Here is a 20,231-nt window from a genome sequence, read left to right as displayed (position 1 = left end):
GGGGAGCAGATACCTGTCTAATACAGGTATTTGCTGCCACTTCCGGGTATTGATAGCCGCAGTATCCGCGGCTATCTATACCATATCCTGCGCCTCCTCCGTCCCCCCCGCTGTCTTGTGGGAGACACACAGGTCCCAGAAGACAGCAGGGACCAGTGGACTTGCGCATGCGCAGTAGGGAACCAGGCTGTGAAGGCGCAAGGCTTCACTTCCTGATTCCCTTACTGAAGATGGCGGCGCCTCCACCCGAGAGCCGAGGGACGGCTTGATCAGGTAGGTGTCCATATTTTAAAAGTCAGCAGCTGCAGTATTTGTAGCTGCTGACTTAAAAAAAAAATGTTGGCGGAACTCCACTTTAAGTGTGACAAATATGCAAAAAAATAAAAAATCAGAAAGGGGGCAAATACCTTTTCACAGCTTTATATATATCACACACAATATTACCAAAAGTATTGGGACGCCTGCCTTTGCACGCACATGAGCTTTAATGGCATTCTAGTCTTAGTCTGTAGGGTTCAGAATTGAGTTGGCCCACCCTTTGCAGCTGTAACAGCTTCAACTCTTCTGGGAAGGCTGTCCACAAGGTTTAGGAGTGTGTCTATGGGAATGTTTGACCATTCTACCAGAAGCGCATTTGTGAGGTCAGGCACTGATGTGGACGAGAAGGCCTGGCTTACAGTCTCCGCTATAATTCATCCCAAACATGTTCTATCGGGATAAGGTCAGGACTCTGTGCCGGCCAGTCAAGTTCCTCCACCCCAAACTCGCTCATTCATGTCTTTATGGACCTTGCTTTGTGCACTGGTGCGCAGTCATGTTGGAACAGGAAGGGGCCATCCTTAAACTGTTCCCACAAAGTTGAGAGCATGAAAGTGTCCAAAATGTCTTGGTATGCTGATGCCTTAAGTTTTCTCGTCACTGGAACTAAGGGGCCAAGCCCAACTCCTAAAAAACAACCCCACACCGTAATTCCCCCTTCACCAAATGATTTGAACCGATGCACAAAGCAAGGTCCATAAAGACATAAATGAGCGAGTTTGGGGTGAAGGTACTTGACTGGCTTGCACAGAGTCCTGACCTCAACCCGATAGAATACCTTTGAGATGAATTAGAGCGGAGACTGCCAACCAGGCCTTCTCGTCCAAAATGAGTGCCTGATCTCACATACGTGCTTCTGGAAAAATTATCAAACATTCCCATAGACACACTCCTAAACCTTGTGGACAGCCTTCCCAAAAAAGAGTTGAAGATGTTATAGTTGCAAAGGGTGGGCCAACTCAATATTGAACCCTACGGACTAAGACTGGGATGTGCATGTAAAGGCAGCTGTCCCAAAAAATACAATACACACACACACACACATACATTATATATATATATACACACACACACACACACACACACATACATACACACAGTATCTCACAAAAGTGAGTTCACCCCTCACATTTTTGTAAATATTTTTTATACTTTTCGTGTGACAACACTGAAGAAATTACACTTTGCTACAATGTAAAGTAGTGAGTGTACAGCTTGTATAACAGTGTAAATTTGCTGTCCCTTCAAAATAACTCAACACACAGCCATTAATGTCTAAATCACTGGCAACAAAAGTAAGTACACCCCTAAGTGAAAATATCCAAATTGGGCCCGATTAGCCATTTTCCATCCCTGGTGTCGTGTGACTCGTTAATGTTACAAGGTCTCATGTGTGAATGGGGAGCAGGTGTGTTCAATTTGGTGTTATCGCTCTCACTCTCTCATACTGGTCACTGGAAGTTCAACATGGCACCTCATGGCAAAGAACTCTCTGAGGATACGAAAAAAATAATTGTTGCTCTACATAAAGATGGCCTAGGCTATAAGAAGATTGCCAAGACCCTGAAACTGAGCTGCAGCATGGTGGCCAAGACCATACAGTGGTTTAACCACTTGCCGACCGCCTAACGTATATATACGTCGGCAGAATGGCACGGGCAGGCAGAATCACGTACCTGTACGTGATCTGCCTCCCGCGGGCGGGGGTCCGATCGGACCCCCCCCCCCCCCCGGTGCCAGCGGCGGTCGGCATTTGACTGGGAGCGTTGGGAGGCGAGGGGGAGACCATCCGATCGTGGCCCCCCCCTCGAGATCGCTCCCAGCCAATCGGAATCCTCCCCTGCCTGTGTGTAGTTTCACACAGGCAGAGGATGTGATGTCATCTCTCCTCGGCTTGGCAGTTTCCGTCCCAGCGCCAAGGAGAGAAGACATGTAAGTGCACAACACACACACACACACACACACACAGTAGAACATGCCAGGCATACTTTACACCCCCGATCCCCCCCCAATCGCCCCCCGATCCCCCCCCAATCACCCCCCCCCCCTGTCACAAACTGACAGCAAGCAGTATTTTTTTATTTTTTTTTCTGATTACTGCATGGTGTCAGTTTGTGACAGTTACAGTGTTAGGGCAGTGAGTATTACCCCCCTTTAGGTCTAGGATACCCCCCTAACCCCCCCTAATAAAGTTTTAACCCCTTGATCACCCCCTGTCACCAGTGTTGCTAAGCGATCATTTTTCTGATCGCTGTATTAGTGTCGCTGGTGACGCTAGTTAGGGATGTAAATATTTAGGTTCGCCGTCAGCGTTTTATAGTGACAGGGACCCCCATATACTACCTAATAAATGTTTTTACCCCTTGATAGCCCCCTAGTTAACCCTTTCACCACTGATCACCGTATAACCGTTACGGGTGACGCTGGTTAGTTCGTTTATTTTTTATAGTGTCAGGGGACCCGCCGTTTATTACCGAATAAAGGTTTAGCCCCTGATCGCCCGGCGGTGATATGCGTCGCCCCAGGCAGCGTCAGATTAGCGCCAGTACCGCTAACACCCACGCACGCAGCATACGCCTCCCTTAGTGGTATAGTATCTGTACGGATCAATATCTGATCCGATCAGATCTATACTAGCATCCCCAGCAGTTTAGGGTTCCCAAAAACGCAGTGTTAGCGGGATCAGCCCAGATACCCGCTAGCACCTGCGTTCTTCCCCTCCGCCCGGCCAAGCCCAAGTGCAGTATCGATCGATCACTGTCACTTACAAAACACTAAACGCATAACTGCAGCGTTCACAGAGTCAGGCCTGATCCCTGCGATCGCTAACAGTTTTCTTGGTAGCGTTTTGGTGAACTGCCAAGCACCAGCCCCAGGCAGCGTCAGGTTAGCGCCAGTACCGCTAACACCCACGCACGCACCATACACCTCCCTTAGTGGTATAGTATCTGATCGGATCAATATCTGATCTGATCAGATCTATACTAGCGTCCCCAGCAGTTTAGGGTTCCCACAAACGCAGTGTTAGCGGGATCAGCCCAGATACCTGCTAGCACCTACGTTTTGCCCCTCCGCCCGGCCCAGCCCAGCCCACCCAAGTGCAGTATCGATCGATCACTGACACTTACAAAACACTAAACGCATAACTGCAGCGTTCGCAGAGTCAGGCCTGATCCCTGCGATCATTAACAGTTTTTTTGGTAGCGTTTTGGTGAACTGGCAAGCACCAGCAGCCTAGTACACCCCGGTCGTAGTCAAACCAGCACTGCAGTAACACTTGGTGACGTGGCGAGTCCCATAAGTGCAGTTCAAGCTGGTCAGGTGGCAAGCACAAGTAGTGTCCCGCTGCCACCAAGAAGACAAACAGGCCCGTCGTGTCCATAGTGCCCTTCCTGCTGCATTCGCCAATCCTAATTGGGAACCCACCGCTTCTGCAGCGCCCGTACTTCCCCCATTCACATCCCCAACCAAATGCAGTCGGCTGCATAAGAGGCATTTTCTTTATGTCCTCCCGAGTACCCCTACCCAACGAACCCCCAAAAAAGATGTCGTGTCTGCAGCAAGCGCGGATATAGGCGTGACACCCACTATTATTGTCCCTCCTGTCCTGACAATCCTGGTCTTTGCATTGGTGAATGTTTTGAACGCTACCATTCACTAGTTGAGTATTAGCGTAGGGTACAGCATTGCACAGACTAGGCACACTTTCACAGGGTCTCCCAAGATGCCATCGCATTTTGAGAGACCCAAACCTAGAACCGGTTACAGTTATAAAAGTTAGTTACAAAAAAAAGTGTAAAAAAAAAAAAAAAAACACAAACAAAAATATAAAATAAAAAAAAAATAGTTGTCGTTTTATTGTTCTCTCTCTCTCTATTCTCTCTCTATTGTTCTGCTCTTTTTTACTGTATTCTATTCTGCAATGTTTTATTGTTATTATGTTTTATCATGCTTGCTTTTCAGATATGCAATTTTTTATACCTTACCGTTTACTGTGCTTTATTGTTAACCATTTTTTTGTCTTCAGGTACGCCATTCACGACTTTGAGTGGTTATACCAGAATGATGCCTGCAGGTTTAGGTATCATCTTGGTATCATTCTTTTCAGCCAGCGATTGGCTTTCATGTAAAAGCAATCCTAGCAGCTAATTAGCCTCTAGACTGCTTTTACAAGCAGTGGGAGGGAATGCCCCCCCCCCCCCCCAACGTCTTCCGTGTTTTTCTCTGGCTCTCCTGTCTCAACAGGGAACCTGAGAATGCAGCCGGTGATTCAGCCAGCTGACCATAGAGCTGATCAGAGACCAGAGTGGCTCCAAACATCTCTATGGCCTAAGAAACCGGAAGCTACGAGCATTTTATGACTTAGATTTAGCCGGATGTAAACAGCGCCATTGGGAAATTGGGAAAGCATTTTATCACACCGATCTTGGTGTGGTCAGATGCTTTGAGGGCAGAGGAGAAATCTAGGGTCTAATAGACCCCAATTTTTGCAAAAAAGAGTACCTGTCACTACCTATTGCTATGATAGGGGATATTTACATTCCCTGAGATAACAATGAAAGGAACAGTTTAAAAATAAGATAAAAAAATAATAATAATAAAGAAAAAAAAAAAAAAAAAAAAAGCACCCCTGTCCCCCCTGCTCTCGCGCTAAGGCGAACGCAAGCGTCGGTCTGGCGTCAAATGTAAACAGCAATTGCACCATGCATGTGAGGTATCACCGCGAACATCAGATCGAGGGCAGTAATTTTAGCAGTAGACCTCCTCTGTAAATCTAAAGTGGTAACCTGTAAAGGCTTTTAAAGGCTTTTAAAAATGTATTTAGTTTGTCGCCACTGCACGTTTGTGCGCAATTTTAAAGCATGTCATGTTTGGTATCCATGTACTCGGCCTAAGATCATCTTTTTTATTTCATCAAACATTTGGGCAATATAGTGTGTTTTAGTGCATTAAAATTTAAAAAAGTGTGTTTTTTCCCCAAAAAATGCGTTTGAAAAATCGCTGCGCAAATACTGTGTGAAAAAAAAAATGAAACACCCACCATTTTAATCTGTAGGGCATTTGCTTTAAAAAAATATATAATGTTTGGGGGTTCAAAGTAATTTTCTTGCAAAAAAAAATTATTTTTTTATGTAATCAAAAAGTGTCAGAAAGGGCTTTGTCTTCAAGTGGTTAGAAGAGTGGGTGATGTGTGACATAAGCTTCTAGATGTTGTGCATAAAATGCCAGGACAGTTCAAAACCCCCCCAAATTACCCCATTTTGGAAAGTAGACACCCCAAGCTATTTGCTGAGAGGCATGTCGAGTCCATGGAATATTTTATATTGTGACACAAGTTGCGGGAAAGAGACAATTTTTTATTTTTTTTATTTTTTTTTGCGCAAAGTTGTCACTAAATGATATATTGCTCAAACATGCCATGGGAATATGTGAAATTACACCCCAAAATACATTCTGTTGCTTCTCCTGAGTACGGGGATACCACATGTGTGAGACTTTTTGGGAGCCTAGCCGCGTACGGGACCCCGAAAACCAAGCACCGCCTTCAGGCTTTCTAAGGCCGTAAATTTTTGATTTCACTCTTCACTGCCTATCACAGTCTCGGAGGCCATGGAATGCCCAGGTGGCAAAAAACCCCCCCAAATGACCCCATTTTGGAAAGTAGACACCCCAAGCTATTTGATGAGAGGTATAGTGAGTATTTTGCAGACCTCACTTTTTGTCACAAAGTTTTGAAAATTGAAAAAAGAAAAAAACAATTTTTTTTTCTCGTCTGTCTTTATTTTCAAAAACAAATGAGAGCTGCAAAATACTCACCATGCCTCTCAGCAAATAGCTTGGGGTGTCTACTTTCCAAAATGGGGTCATTTGGGGGGGTTTTGTGCCACCTGGGCATTCCATGGCCTCCGAAACTGTGATAGGTAGTGAGGAGTAAAATCAAAAATGTACGCCCTTAGAAATCCTGAAGGCAGTGATTGGTTTTTGGGGCCCCGTATGCGGCTAGGCTCCCAAAAAGTCCCACACATGTGGTATCCCCGTACTCAGGAGAAGCAGCTAAATGTATTTTGGGGTGCAATTCCACATATGCCCATGGCCTGTGTGAGCAATATATCATTTAGTGACAACTTTGTGCAAAAAAAAAAAAAAAATTTGTCACTTTCCCGCAACTTGTGTCAAAATATAAAACATTCCATGGACTCAACATGCCTCAAAGCAAATAGCTTGGGGTGTCTACTTTCCAAAATGGGGTCATTTGGGGGGGGGGTTTATGCCATATGGGCATTTTATGGCCTTCAAAACTGTGATAGGTAGTGAGGAGTAAAATCAAAAATGTACGCCCTTAGAAATCCTGAAGGCAGTGCTTGGTTTTCGGGGCCCCGTACGCGGCTAGGCTCCCAAAAAGTCCCACACATGTGGTATCCCCATACTCAGGAGAAGCAGCTAAATGTATTTTGGGGTGCAATTCCACATATGCCCATGGCCTGTGTGAGCAATATATCATTTAGTGACAACTTTTTGTAATTTTTTTTTTTTTTTTTTGTCATTATTCAATCACTTGGGACAAAAAAAATGAATATTCAATGGGCTCAACATGCCTCTCAGCAAATTCCTTGGGGTGTCTACTTTCCAAAATGGGGTCATTTGTGGGGGTTTTGTACTGCCCTGCCATTTTAGCACCTCAAGAAACGACATAGGCAGTCATAAATTAAAGGCTGTGTAAATTCCAGAAAATGTACCCTAGTTTGTAGGCGCTATAACTTTTGCGCAAACCAATAAATATACACTTATTGACATTTTTTCTACCAAAGACATGTGGCCGAATACATTTTGGCCTAAATGTATGACTAAAATTGAGTTTATTGGATTTTTTTTAGAACAAAAAGTAGAAAATATCATTTTTTTTCAAAATTTTCGGTCTTTTTCCGTATATAGTGCAAAAAATAAAAACGGCAGAGGTGATCAAATACCATCAAAAGAAAGCTCTATTTGTGGGAAGAAAAGGACGCAAATTTCGTTTGGGTACAGCATTGCATGACCGCGCAATTAGCAGTTAAAGCGACGCAGTGCCGAATTGTAAAAAGTGCTCTGGTCAGGAAGGGGGTAAAACCTTCCGGGGCTGAAGTGGTTAAGAGGACAGGTTCCTCTTAGAACAGGCCTCGCCATGATCGACCAAAGAAGTTGAGTGCACGTGCTCAGCGTCATATTCAAAGGTTGTCTTTGGGAAATAGACGTATGAGTGCTGCCAGCATTGTTGCAGAGGTTGAAGGGGTGGGGGGTCAGCCTGTCAGTGCTCAGACCATATGCCGCACACTGCATCAAATTTGTCTGCATGGAAGCCTCTTCTAAAGATGATGCACAAGAAATCCCGCAAACAGTTTGCTGAAGACAAGCAGACTAAGGACATGGATTATGGAAACCATGTCCTGTAGTCTGATGAGACCAAGATAAACTTATTTGGTTTAGATGGTGTCAAGCATGTGTGGCGGCAACCAGGTGAGGAGTACAAAGACAAGTGTGTCTTGCCTACAGTCAAGCATGGTGGTGGGAGTGTCATGGTCTGAGGCTGCATGAGTGCTGCCGGCACTGGGGAGCTACAGTTCATTGAGGGAACCATGAATGCCAACATGTACTGTGACATACTGAAGCAGAGCATGATCCCCTCCCTTCAGAGACTGGGCCACAGGGCAGTATTCCAACATGACAATGATCCCAAACACACCTCCAAGACGACCACTGCCTTGCTAAAGAAGCTAAGGGTAAAAGGTGATGGACTGGTTAAGCATGTGTCCAGGCCTAAACTCGCAAGGTCTCCAACATCCACCAGCTCCTTGATGTCGTCATGGAGGAGTGGAAGAGGACTCCAGTGGCAACCTGTGAAGCTCTGGTGAACTCCATGCCCAAAAGGGTTAGGGCAGTGATGGAAAATAATGGTGGCCACACAAAATATTGACACTTTGGGCCCAATTTGGACATTTTCACTTAGGGGTGTACTCACTGTTGCCAGCGGTTTAGACATTAATGGCTGTGTGTTGAGTTATTTTGCGAGGACAGCAAATTTACACTGTTATACAAGCTGTACACTCACTACTTTACATTGTAGCAAAGTGTCATTTCTTCAGTGTTGTCACATGAAAAGATAAATAGTATGTATATATATATATATATATATATATATATATATATATATATATATATATATATATATACACACACACACACACACACACACACATATACACACACACTAAAGATTATATATGTTATTATAATTGGCATACAGTATATGAGCCTTAAATGTTTGTCTGTAAACGTAACTCTTTGGCCAAATCAAAATGTCAAAAATATCACAACTTATTAAATACCAACCTTGAGGTTTTTCTAGATTTGACTTCCTGATTGGCAGTGCTTTTGCCCGCGGCTTCTTTCCAGCTTGCTGAATACATGGTATTGGGCTAGCGTGCTGAGTCTTAATGAGTGGACTTAATTCAATGTGACACTTGACTTGAAAAGTTGTACAGCCACAACCTGAAAAGAAACACAAACAAATGTAACAATTTCATCAGCTGATCTAGTGGTGAGTCTACGGTCATCGATAATCTGAATGAACACTGATGTGACCATACAGTATCAATTAATAATGGAAACAAATGCCATACATTTCCCCAATGTAAAACATAAGTATATTTTTAAAACAAAGTAGCTCTTTATATGTATTTCAGAATACAATGCAACTTTTCAAATATAATCATTATGTCTGCCTGATCTTTTCCTATGCTCTCTGAGCTATCATCAAAAGCTCAGACCAGTGTAAGCTACATCTTTACTGCCAAATCCATAAGTGATGATTTATGGGCTGCAGTGCACTCATTAAATCACTGGAGATCACAAACTGCCAGATACAGGCAGTAGCGGCATAAGTTTAACTGTGATGTAGACAGCACATGTCTCCAAACCAGGACTGAGAACAGGAACAGCAGTGGGGGATCTTCTTGACAGGACTGAATTCACCATTAGGTAAAAAATGGTTTGTGCCTATAGGCTGCAGAAGCAAAAAGGCAGTTTTTTTGTTTTATAGTGATGGACCATGAATTTTTTTCCCAATCTTTATAAATACAGTAATTTTTACAAGCATATGCACACACTGACATAATATTTATGGCTAGTCTAGGACAGTTAATAATAAAAAAAATGTTGTATAGAAGAGATGGTCTTAGCAGAGGGGGTTTACTTTACATGCCCAATTTTGTGCAATTACATGCTCCAGTGATGGATATCCAGCATTGCCCCCGTTTCGTATTCTACTTTCCAAAATGTCCAGAATCACATGTACTGTAAGGTAGCGAAGGGCAGGGCCTAAGTCAGAAGTCTCAAACTGGCGGCCCTCCAACTGTTGCAAAACTACAAGTCCCATGAGGCATTGCAAGGCAGACAGTTACAAGCATGACTCCCACAGGCAAAGGCATAATGGGACTTGTAGTTTTGCAACAGCTGGAGGGCCGCCAGTTTGAGACCCCTGGCCTAAGTAAATGAATGCAGGGGTTTCCTGTTTTTAGCAGTGCATTGCTCCTCCAAATTTTTCATCTGCTCCATGCTCCTATTACTTCCTCTACAAAGTACAGCAGCATTTCTCACCGCTGTGATTTGTTTGCTATTCTACTGCATAGTCAAAAACATGGTTCGCATTAAAGAGATCCTGTCACATCATTAAACTATTTTACCAAAGCATATCTGTAAAGAGACTGAATACTTGCCACTCTGTGTGGCCAAGGTACTGAAACATGTTCTGTTGCTGAGAAATGGTCCCCTGAAGTCTGCTGGAAAACTTCCAGTAGTGGAAGGAGTGGGGAGAATGTAAACAGGGCTACTCCAACAAGGCCCTACCTCCCCTAGGGAAGAATATTGGACTATTCCGGTACCCCGGAATTGGGTACCGGAATAGTCCAATATTCTTTCCCAGGGGAGGTAGGGCCTTGTTGGAGTAGCCCTGTTTACATTCTCCCCACTCCTTCCAATATATCATTATAGGATGGTACCCGTTACAATCCCCTTTGTTAAATTCTTGTGGCAACAATCCTTTGTACACTTCCAGTAGTGTCGATCTCTGGTGTCCCCCACAGGCCTCACTGGTTCCTCCTGCTGACCTTCACGATCATTACCCGTGTACTGCAGTGACATGGAGGTCAACAAGAAGAAACGGGGAACCACAGAGACTTCCAGAACAGTCAGTTTTTCAGTGGATTATGAGTGGCCACCGCGTTTCAGTGACAGAGCAGTGTTTATCGGTGCATGTAGCAGGAAAAGTAAGAATTCAATTTCTTTGATGCAGGTATGTGCTTTGCTTAAATTGTTTAATGATATGACATTCACATGAGCGCCCTCCATTATGATGGATCAATCAGACAGAAATCTATGTCACATATACGACTTCTGTACCTGTTATGTTTTCTCTCCCATGTTGTGATGGAGGAAAAATGTACCCGTGTAATCCCTATGGAAAGCCGACTGTAAAATGGCAGGGTTTGGCCTATATTTGCCCACATCCAGTCTGGTCCACAAAAGTTGACCTGGTTGCAACCAACCAACGATTCAAAAATGACCCGGATGTACACAGACACACCTCTGCTTACATCTGGCCTCCCATAGGGATTAAGGTTGCTGTCCGTTTTCGATTTGTCTAATCATGGGACAAAAGGAGGATGACAGAATGCTCTTCTGAATGGGGCCTTATGGTAAACGCTATAATAACTCAAATTTTTTGCTTTCTAAAAATACACTATACGGTCCCCTTAAAAATCTTGTGTCTGTGTCAGTACAGTCCCAGAAAGTTATTGCTTAGAGTAAACTATGCGCCACAGACCCCTTGTCCCTTTCTCCCAGAGGGGTTACGTAAAATATGCAGTTTTTAACCAGAGATGTTATGACCTTAAACAAGCAGTTTGCTCAGTAGCTGGAAACCGATGAGACAATGGAAGAGGTATTTAGGTCAGAGGGAAATGAGCTGCCTTAAGGATAATACAATGAACTTTTCATATAGAGCCTTGTGGCTTGCTCTGGACACCGCGCTCTATGAAGAGACACGATTCTGAATCTTCCCTCTGCAAAATGACAAGAATGTGAGCCACAGCGTGACCTATGGCAAAAATGCAAGTGTTTATCTTATAGCTTAGAAAGCCATTCTTCTCCAGCCAAAGAAGGAATTAAATAAGCTATTTTTTTTTTTTACTTTCAAGGGCATGAGCTGGCACTTATTACATGAAAATTATGTCTACAGAATATTTCATAAACTTCTCAAAAATCAACTGAAACACGGTTGGCCCGGCCTTGACTTTTGTTTGTTCATCATTCCATTTTGTGCAGTTTTTTGTTTGTTGACAGCACCCTGGTGTTCTGGGAACACCAAGATTCTGAGCCCGAGATTCCACAGGCCTGGAAATTACAATCCTGCTCAAAGTTTCTCTGGGGTACAGTTCAGTAGTGTATTTGGGTTTTGTGCTGCCCTAGGCCAGACTAAACTCGTGCACCCCCAATTTAAATATGACCCACCCCCTTCCTGACAAGGCCACACCCCTTGCTGTATAAGACCCGTTCTGAAATTTTTCGAGTGGGGACACTAGTCCTGAGGGCCCTGGGGGTGGGGTGGGGGGGGGGGCAATGGATTCCCTTAATTGGTATAGATTTCCTCTCACTTCCTGTTTGACTATGGGGCAGGAAGTGAAGGGAGATCTCTGCAATGGGACAGGGATGGTAAAAAATAAACTGACAGGGGCTATAACCCTCCCTTACGCTATCCAAAATGAAAAAAAAGTGTTGCCTATAGCTCTACTTTAAGCACAAATTTCTGATAATTTTATGAAGAAGACCAAGAAGATATAACCATGCCAATGGTGCAGCAGAAAACATATAGCACAGCGAGGAAGGTTTTTGGTCCAGGATGAGAGGACAGTCAAAATTAGAAGCGGCGTGCGCCCCCCCCCCCCCCCCCCCCACACACACACACACACACAGTTGCGGAATGCCAGCCGCCAGCATACCGGAAGCAGTGCAGCCACTTTATGGGGGAGCTAGACTAACTTGCCTCTCAGCCCAGACCGCCCTATAAGACTGGTGCTACACTAACAATGTAGCACAAGCCGGCAGGGACTCTTTCCGTGCTGCCACTCTGCAAAGTGCTGCCCTAGGCCTGGGCCTTGTTGGGCTAGGATACAGCGTTGGTCCTGTTAGGCAAAGCCTTGATCACTCAGTAGAAATTGTTGACGAGTTTCTCAATCCCCGCTACAGTGTACAGAAGGAGTACGAAAAGCAAAGACTTTGAATTATTCATTTTAGTAGCAAAACGTTGACTCAATTACTTTTTTTTTTAAAGGGGCAAACACACACACTATATATATATATATATATATATATATATATATATATATATATACACACATACATACACACACACATTATTATATACATACATATACACACACACTAGCCCCAGTTCAAAAATCGATTTTCAGTCCATATACTGTATATCACAGACGCTTTCATACCACTGTTACGTGCGTTAGCATGCTTCAGTGACATTTATTATGCAAGCACCACAACCCACAGTAAGGCTAGGTTCACATTTTTGTGCACACATCACAGGTACAACAGCCCATTTATTCGAATGGGCTGCTGTACCTGCGAGAAACATGGGGAAAGAAGCCCTCGACTTTTTTAAAAATGCACTACGTGGAACTGCATGCAGTTTTGCACAAGGTGCTAATGTGCAGGGGTGCCGTCACGTTTCTGTGTGGGTCAGGAATATGTGCGATTATGTACGTGTTCCCGACCCACACATATGTGAACCTAGGCTTATATACTACTGCACTTTGAAGTGTGCTGCCTTACAAAAAATTCAGCTTGCACCATTTTCGACCCATTGGGAAGTATTGGGTATAGCTCCCAACTGTCCCTGATTTCGAGGGACTGTCCCTAATTTTGAACAAGGTCCCTCTGTCCCTCATTTTGGTCTGATCTATATCATTGTATATACAATTCACTTTTTATTTTACCTTTATCAAAAAGTGTATCCCAGTACTAAAAAGTGCTAAAAGTTCTAAATTACTGCATATCTAAAATTCAAAAGCCAGTATGAAAGAGCCGATGATATGGCTTTTTACCCATGTGATTAGCTGTGTCCAATCACAGATGATCACATGTAAACAAGGAAATGCTGGTTATAGGCTCTCCTCACCTCACACTGACTTTTGCAGCTAAAATTAATTAGCCTGGGTTTTTTAACCCTATAATCAGAATTTTTCGAACTTCTACTGAAAAACATATAGGGGATAGTATGACAACTAGATTACATTTAAGAGCAGCATACAATATGCCTAGAGTATAATTACATATATTTTTTCTTGAAAAAATGTAATTCATCCGTGCCCTGATTATCAGTGCAGCCCAACGGTGCCCAGCAGTGATGCCAGTCAGTGCCCATCATTGATGCCAATTTGTGCCCATCAGTGATTCCAATCTGTCCCCATCAGTGATGTAAGTCAGTGCTGACTTTCAGTGCCACCTCATCAGTGCCGCCTCATCAGTGCCCATTAGTGTAGCTTATCATTGCCACCTCATCAGCGCACATCAATGAAGGAGAAAGATTACTTATTTACAAACTTTTGACAGAAATTAAGAAAAAAATTTTTTTTTTTTTAATCAAAAAATAAAAAACCCAGTGGTGATTCAACACCACTAAAAGAAAGCTCTATTTGTGTGAAAAAGATTATAAAAAATGTAATTTGGGTACAGCGTTGCATGATTGCACAATTGTCATTCAAAGTGTGACAGCGCTGAAAGCTGAAAATTGGCCTGGGCAGAAAGGGGGTAAAAGTGCCCAGTATTGAAGCGGTTAAAGGGGAGTGACAGAGTGACAAAGTGCATTGTCAGATCGTGATCCAAGTACTGATGACAAAGGAAAGGTGAACACATTACAGGTATATTTTTTTTAGACTAGAATTATACAGTACAGAGTATTCTTTATATTACTATATGACCTGCTGCTTAGTAAATTACTGCTTGGTGAATCATAACTGTAATGGTAAATTTAAATCGGCTTTACACATAAGTAATACCCATATTGTTCCCAGACTCTTCCATCTTAAGAACTAAATTATTAGGTAGAGCAAAATAAATACGTATCCGCATATAATCTTATAATTGACACAGAAAAAAAGGACTTGTGTACAAAAACTCAGGCTTATACGGCCTTAGGACACCAATAAATAATGATGCCCTTTTAAACGGGTTCCAAACCTTTCCAACAACCCTCATTCGACAGAATAAAAATTCTGAAGTGATTTAGGCCCCTTTCACCTGGGCTTTCCGAGCAGGTCCGCCTGTCAGTTTTTCAAGTGGACCTGATCGGAGCCTCCATTCACTCCTATGGGACAGCGGATGTCAGCGGTGACATGTCGGCTGACACCCGCTCCTATCCGATCCTCTATGTGGAGATCGGATGAAAACGCACCGCCTGTCCATTTTCATCTGATCCCATCCGTCAGACGGATGGAAAATAGGGTCTCCATCCGTCTGACGGATGGGATCAGATGAAAATGGACAGGCGGTGCGTTTTCATCCGATCTCCACATAGAGGAGAGCGGGGCTCTGACAGGTCCGTCTCAGCACAGTGAGGGGAGATGGACCTGTCATCCGTCTGTTCCGCGGGGATTAGCGGATCGATCCCCTGTGAGCAAAATGGAGTCCGCTGGGCAGACCGCCCGTGTGAAAGGTCCTGTAATGTGTTGTAGTATATTTGTATTGTATTTTCTAATGACAACTGTACTGACGAATATCTTACGATCTAGTAACATACAAGAAATATTTTCGTGCTTGTCCCATCGGATAATAAATCGGATGAACTGTTGTGATCGGCTCTCGAAAGCTGTGTAATAACGATCAGATTATCGTACAATCACTTCGAAAGCTGTATTTTTCGTACGATTCTCTGACCGTGTGTACGGGCCATAATTGAACACGCTAAAATGAGAAGCTTAGCTTAGTTTAGAAGTTAGGTGCACTGCTGCACCAGATTCGATGTGTGCACTAGTTTTAGTAAATCTCCCCCATTGTGTCTGCTTTATATATATATTATATAAAGTGTGATTTGCAGTCATACTTAAAGGACCTACAGCCAGGAAAAAAGAAGCTATGGATGTTATTAAAATAAATTATTTAAAATTATTTAAAATAAATATAATAAAATACGCAGGAACTGTCCACTCGCAGCCACAATCCCCTTACTTAAAATGGTTGTAAAGCCTTAATGTTTTTCACCTTAATGCATCCTATGCATTAAGGCAAGGATCTTCAAACTACGGCCCTCCAGCTGTTGCAGAACTACACATGACGAGAATTGTAGTTCCTGAACAATTGGAGGGCCATAGTTTAAAGACCCCTGCATTAAGTTGAAAAACCTTCCAGGGAAATACCCGATGAAGAGGAGGAGCCAGGAGTGCTGGCGGGGAACTCCAAAAAAAGACAATCAAGGCTGCTCTGTGTAAAACCATTTCACAGAGCAAGTATAGACATGTTTGCAATTTTTATTTTTTTAAAAGTCATAGGTTTACAATCGCTTTAATAAGCTTTTTTTCACTTTGGACGTATTGCACATGCTCAGTGACATCACAGGGTGATGCTGTGCTCGCAGGACATAAATTGGTACACAGCATCATTAGGACAGAGGTTTGAGATGTAGGACTGTCCTGGCAAATCCAGGCCAGTTGCTGGGACATTTTGCGCTGCCAGGAAAAGCCATACGTGTGCTAGCATACAGGCCATGTACACTCCTTGATGAATTTTTAGGAATACCCTATGAATTATAGTAAATTCAAAGTCATATATAAAAAAGAAACTATACAGGGCTAATTACCAGGCAGTAGTGCTGAGTTAAAAGGCTGAAGGGCGCAACGAGGAAATAAAGGAAAAGTGAGTATGTGGTGCTGCTGGGGAGGGGAAAGTCCAATGAACCTGTTTTCTGTGTAAAAAGGTAAAGGGAAAAACCTAGACGGAAGGCCAACATGACTGGTTAGAAGAGGTTTGAGAATAGGAGTAGTTATGCGAGTGTAACAGTCAAGGAAGAAGGTTGTACTAACTGGATTGGTGGAAAGATTGGCGCAGTAGGGATTTCAGGAGTTGGGAACGCTGGAGGGGTCTGGGAGGAGTTAGTCGGAAGAGAGCGTGGACAGGACAACTTCCCACCCTCCCTCCCTAAGAGTTTTGGATTATTGTGGTTGTTTTGGTCTTTTCTGTATTATTTACAGGTCACGGAGCTGGGGCATTTCTGTCATAGCAGCTGGCTGGGCACGAGGTCCTTATAGTTAGGGGCAAAAAGGTACATTTGTAGGGACCCGCCTGAGGTACGGCTCCCATTATTCTGGCTAGTGGTACCTGTGATGTTGGTTTGTCTCCTAGCCAGTGCTTTCTGCGGCTGGAGGCCTAAAATGGTGGTTACGCAGGTACTTTGAGTGCATGCCCACAAGGACCTTGGGGTCCCTGGAATACTGTCTGATGTTCATGTGTTAAGTGTTTGTTAACCCAAAAAAAAAAAATTCAGATTTTGGTCCCTTAAAGCAGATTACACAGCGCAGTGCTTGTGCTGTGTAATCTGCCCCCTCTAAACTGTAAAAAAAAACCTCCCTGAATCTGCCACTTCCTGTATTCCCCTCTGTACAGATCATGATAACCTGGGCTACTCAGCCCTGATCACCGTGGTCTAAATGCATCCCTCTGTCATACGCTGCCCTGCTCTCCTCTCCTCCCCTCCTCTCACCCCCTCCTTCCTGCCTGTTAGCGGTGTCTGTGTCCGCCCCACCGCTACTATTAAAAATAAAAACCCTACAATGGTCACTGCCAGCCTCTCTATTAGAGGCTGGCATAACACACTATGCAAGTCCTTTGTAAAATGAGCGTTCTAAATACCTCTTTAGAGCCGTCTTCATGCCAGTCACCTGACTCGCGGCCGTTTTACAGCTCCAAGACATTGCTTCTGTGGGAGGTCACGTGATCTCCTCGGTTGATGTCAGAGGCAGATCACGTCTCCTCCCACAGAAGCAATGTCTTGGAGCTGTAGAGACTCACGTGACCAGCCTGAAGACAGCTCTAAAGAGGTATTTAGAACACTCGTTTTTACAAAGACTTGTATGATGTGGTATGCCAGCCTCTAATAGAGTGGCAGGCAGTGAATATAACATTTGAGTTAACAAACACTTTAATATGTTAATATGTTTAATATGTTACCTATATATTTGGTTAATAAAAGGCTGCTATGGCCATTAAACTCCAGTCGGTCAGTGGAGAGGTAGTCAGGCACTTTGGGTCAAAGCCTCTTTGGTACCCTAGTCAAGTATAGGCTGCCCTACAGGTATGCATAGCAATAATAAATCCAAGGTATGTACTCTCTGAAAATATAATGTACTTTCCTGTTACAAAAATTATCTACTTTTTAAACCAGAACTTTTCCCTTCTTCGTAGTGGTAATAGAAACACACAAATTGAATTACACAATTGATTTACAGTGATAATTCTAAGGAACTTTACAGATTTAGATCACTACAGTTGATCAGATAATCTTTGTTTAAGAACATGTTTTTTGGGATTTATTTTTGTTACACTTTGAAGTTTTGCGAAGGAATCACATTTTATTTTATGCCTTATTATCTGGTAATCTCCTGGATAGATTTTCTGAGGCAGTCAGCCTCATTCAATAAAGGGTTGTTAAATCTTATACGGTGTGCAAAGCCAAAGTTTTCTTTTTTCTAACTTTGGTTAGAGTGGGAATGATTAGCACCTCTCTCTTTTTTTCCTGCTGTCTATAGGATCAGTGGGGAGTCTAAAGCCTTGTACAGACGGTACGATTGTTGGTAGGGGATTGTCTGTCGACAAACTGTTGTCCTAAAATCTTACTGTTAGTACTCTCCTTTTGACAAGTGTTGTCCAACTTTCATCCAACAAATGTTGGATGACAGGCTAGTACATTTTCGGCGGACAACGGTTTGACGTCAGATTTTCGTATGGTCAGTACACAAATGACGCATGCTCGGAATCAATGCTCACCAAACACGAAATTAGCAGAAGGGACCCAAAGGGTGGCGATCAAGAGAAGAAATTCCTCGTAGTACGTCACTACGTTCGTGTTTGTGGCACGACAATCGTGTACCATGTGTATGCAAGACAAGACCCTGGCACACGACCCTTAAGACAAAAATCAGACGCTCGGTTGGCCAACAATCATACCCTGTGTACAAGGCTTTCGGCCCCATACACACTATTAGATTTTCTGAAGATTTTTGTCTTAAAGCGAAGTTCCACCCGTTTTTCTTAGTTTATTAAAGGTCAGCAGCTGCAAAAAGCATAGCTGCTGACTTTTAATAAACCGACACTTACCTGTCCTACGGTCCAGCGATGCGGCCGCCCGGAGCCTCGCTCCTCTCCCTCTCCTCTCCTCGGCGCCTTCATAGCAACTGTGGGCACCCGGCCGTGACAGCTTACGGCTTCATGGGCGGGCGCGCACTGCACATGCGCGAGTCACACTGCATTTTGCTATTGGCCAGCCAATCTTCTGGGACCTATGTTGTGTCCCAGAAGATCGCAGGGAGGGGCCGCCTAGGGCGAGAGGAGTCACCACCAAGAACAGGAAGGAGGAAGTAGGACAGGAAGTTCCACTAAAAAGAGGGTATACACCCCCCCCCCACAAAAAAAAAATGACATGGCAAATGTGGCATGTCAGGGGGCGAGGAGTGCTTAAAGCGAAAGTTCCACTTTTGGGTGGAACTCCGCTTTAAGGTTTGACCTGATATTATGTGGTTTTGGTAAATCGGAAGAGTTTCAATTTGTATGCAGTCAGACAGGCCCTTGCACTACATGGTTTTGGTAAATCTGAAGACAAAAATCTGCAGAAAATATAATAGCGTGTATGGTATGGGGCTTTACTCTATTTGTACTAAGGACCATTGTCACTGGGGCTGAAAATAAGGGGAAAATACTAAGGACTATTGTCACTGGGGCTGAAAATAAGAGGAAAATTCTAAATTGTATGTTGTCACTGGAACAGGAAAAGAAGAAAAATCTTACAGTAGGAATATTTGTTAGGGGCCATGCACACTTAGAGCAGAAAAAAAATGCCAGAACCTCTGGCAGAAAAAGCTGCATAAAAAATGTTCATAGTAGCTTACATTCCAAGAGTTTAGAAGAACTTAGAAGAGTTTATGGGCATTGCTTTTGAGTGTTTCTGCAGTGCTTTTTGCTGTGCTTTCCGCATTTTCAGACACAAGTTTTTTATGGTTTTTCCTTTTTATTTGGCCAATTTGTTGTTGGGCAGATTAAATAATGCAAAGAGCAAAACGTGTCAAAAACACATTAAAAACAAGCTAAAAATGTACTACACGCGTTTTCTTCGCCATCTCCATTGAAGTCTATTGAACAAAAAAAAGCAGTGTTTTGGGTTTAAAAAAGTCTGACCCTTTCCAAAAATGCAGAGGCACAAAAATGCATTGATGTCAACATGTTCCATAGGAACCATGTTAAAAAACTATGTCCTGCGTGTCTGCAAAAAGCATAAAAAAAAATTAATTGGTGTGAATGGAGCCTTTGGGTATTTCCCAAAACATTCCCCCTCTAAAATTGAAAACACTGAATGCTCCTAAATGCCACATTTATGCGCATTTATGAGTGTTTAGTGTTTCTTTCTGCCTGTAAATTGCTGTCAAAAACGCACTTATGATGTTTGTTTTTGTTTTTTTGCCTCTAAACTCTCCTCTTGAATTATGCCCCTAAACACATAGGATAACACTGAGCTGCTTCCACAGGAGAAAAAGCAGGAGAAAAAAAATGAAATTCCTGTAGAAGCAGCGTTTTATTAGCCCAATGTGCAACATAATGAGATT

At 43.3% G+C, this 20,231-nt stretch overlaps 1 protein-coding gene across 1 annotated transcript in view; it reads right to left on the bottom strand.

The window, feature by feature from the left end:
- Positions 1-20,231, bottom strand: part of FGD3 (FYVE, RhoGEF and PH domain containing 3) — a 375,576-nt gene that overhangs the window by 162,026 nt on the left and 193,319 nt on the right. The window contains exon 2 of the mRNA XM_073592317.1: positions 8,686-8,844. Coding sequence (XP_073448418.1) covers positions 8,686-8,844 — 159 coding nt within the window. The remainder of the gene's footprint in view (positions 1-8,685; positions 8,845-20,231) is intronic.

This window comes from Aquarana catesbeiana, linkage group LG07 (assembly GCF_042186555.1).
Source record: "Aquarana catesbeiana isolate 2022-GZ linkage group LG07, ASM4218655v1, whole genome shotgun sequence".
Lineage (NCBI taxonomy): Eukaryota > Metazoa > Chordata > Amphibia > Anura > Ranidae > Aquarana > Aquarana catesbeiana.
This window is presented reverse-complemented; position numbering and strand designations above follow the sequence as displayed.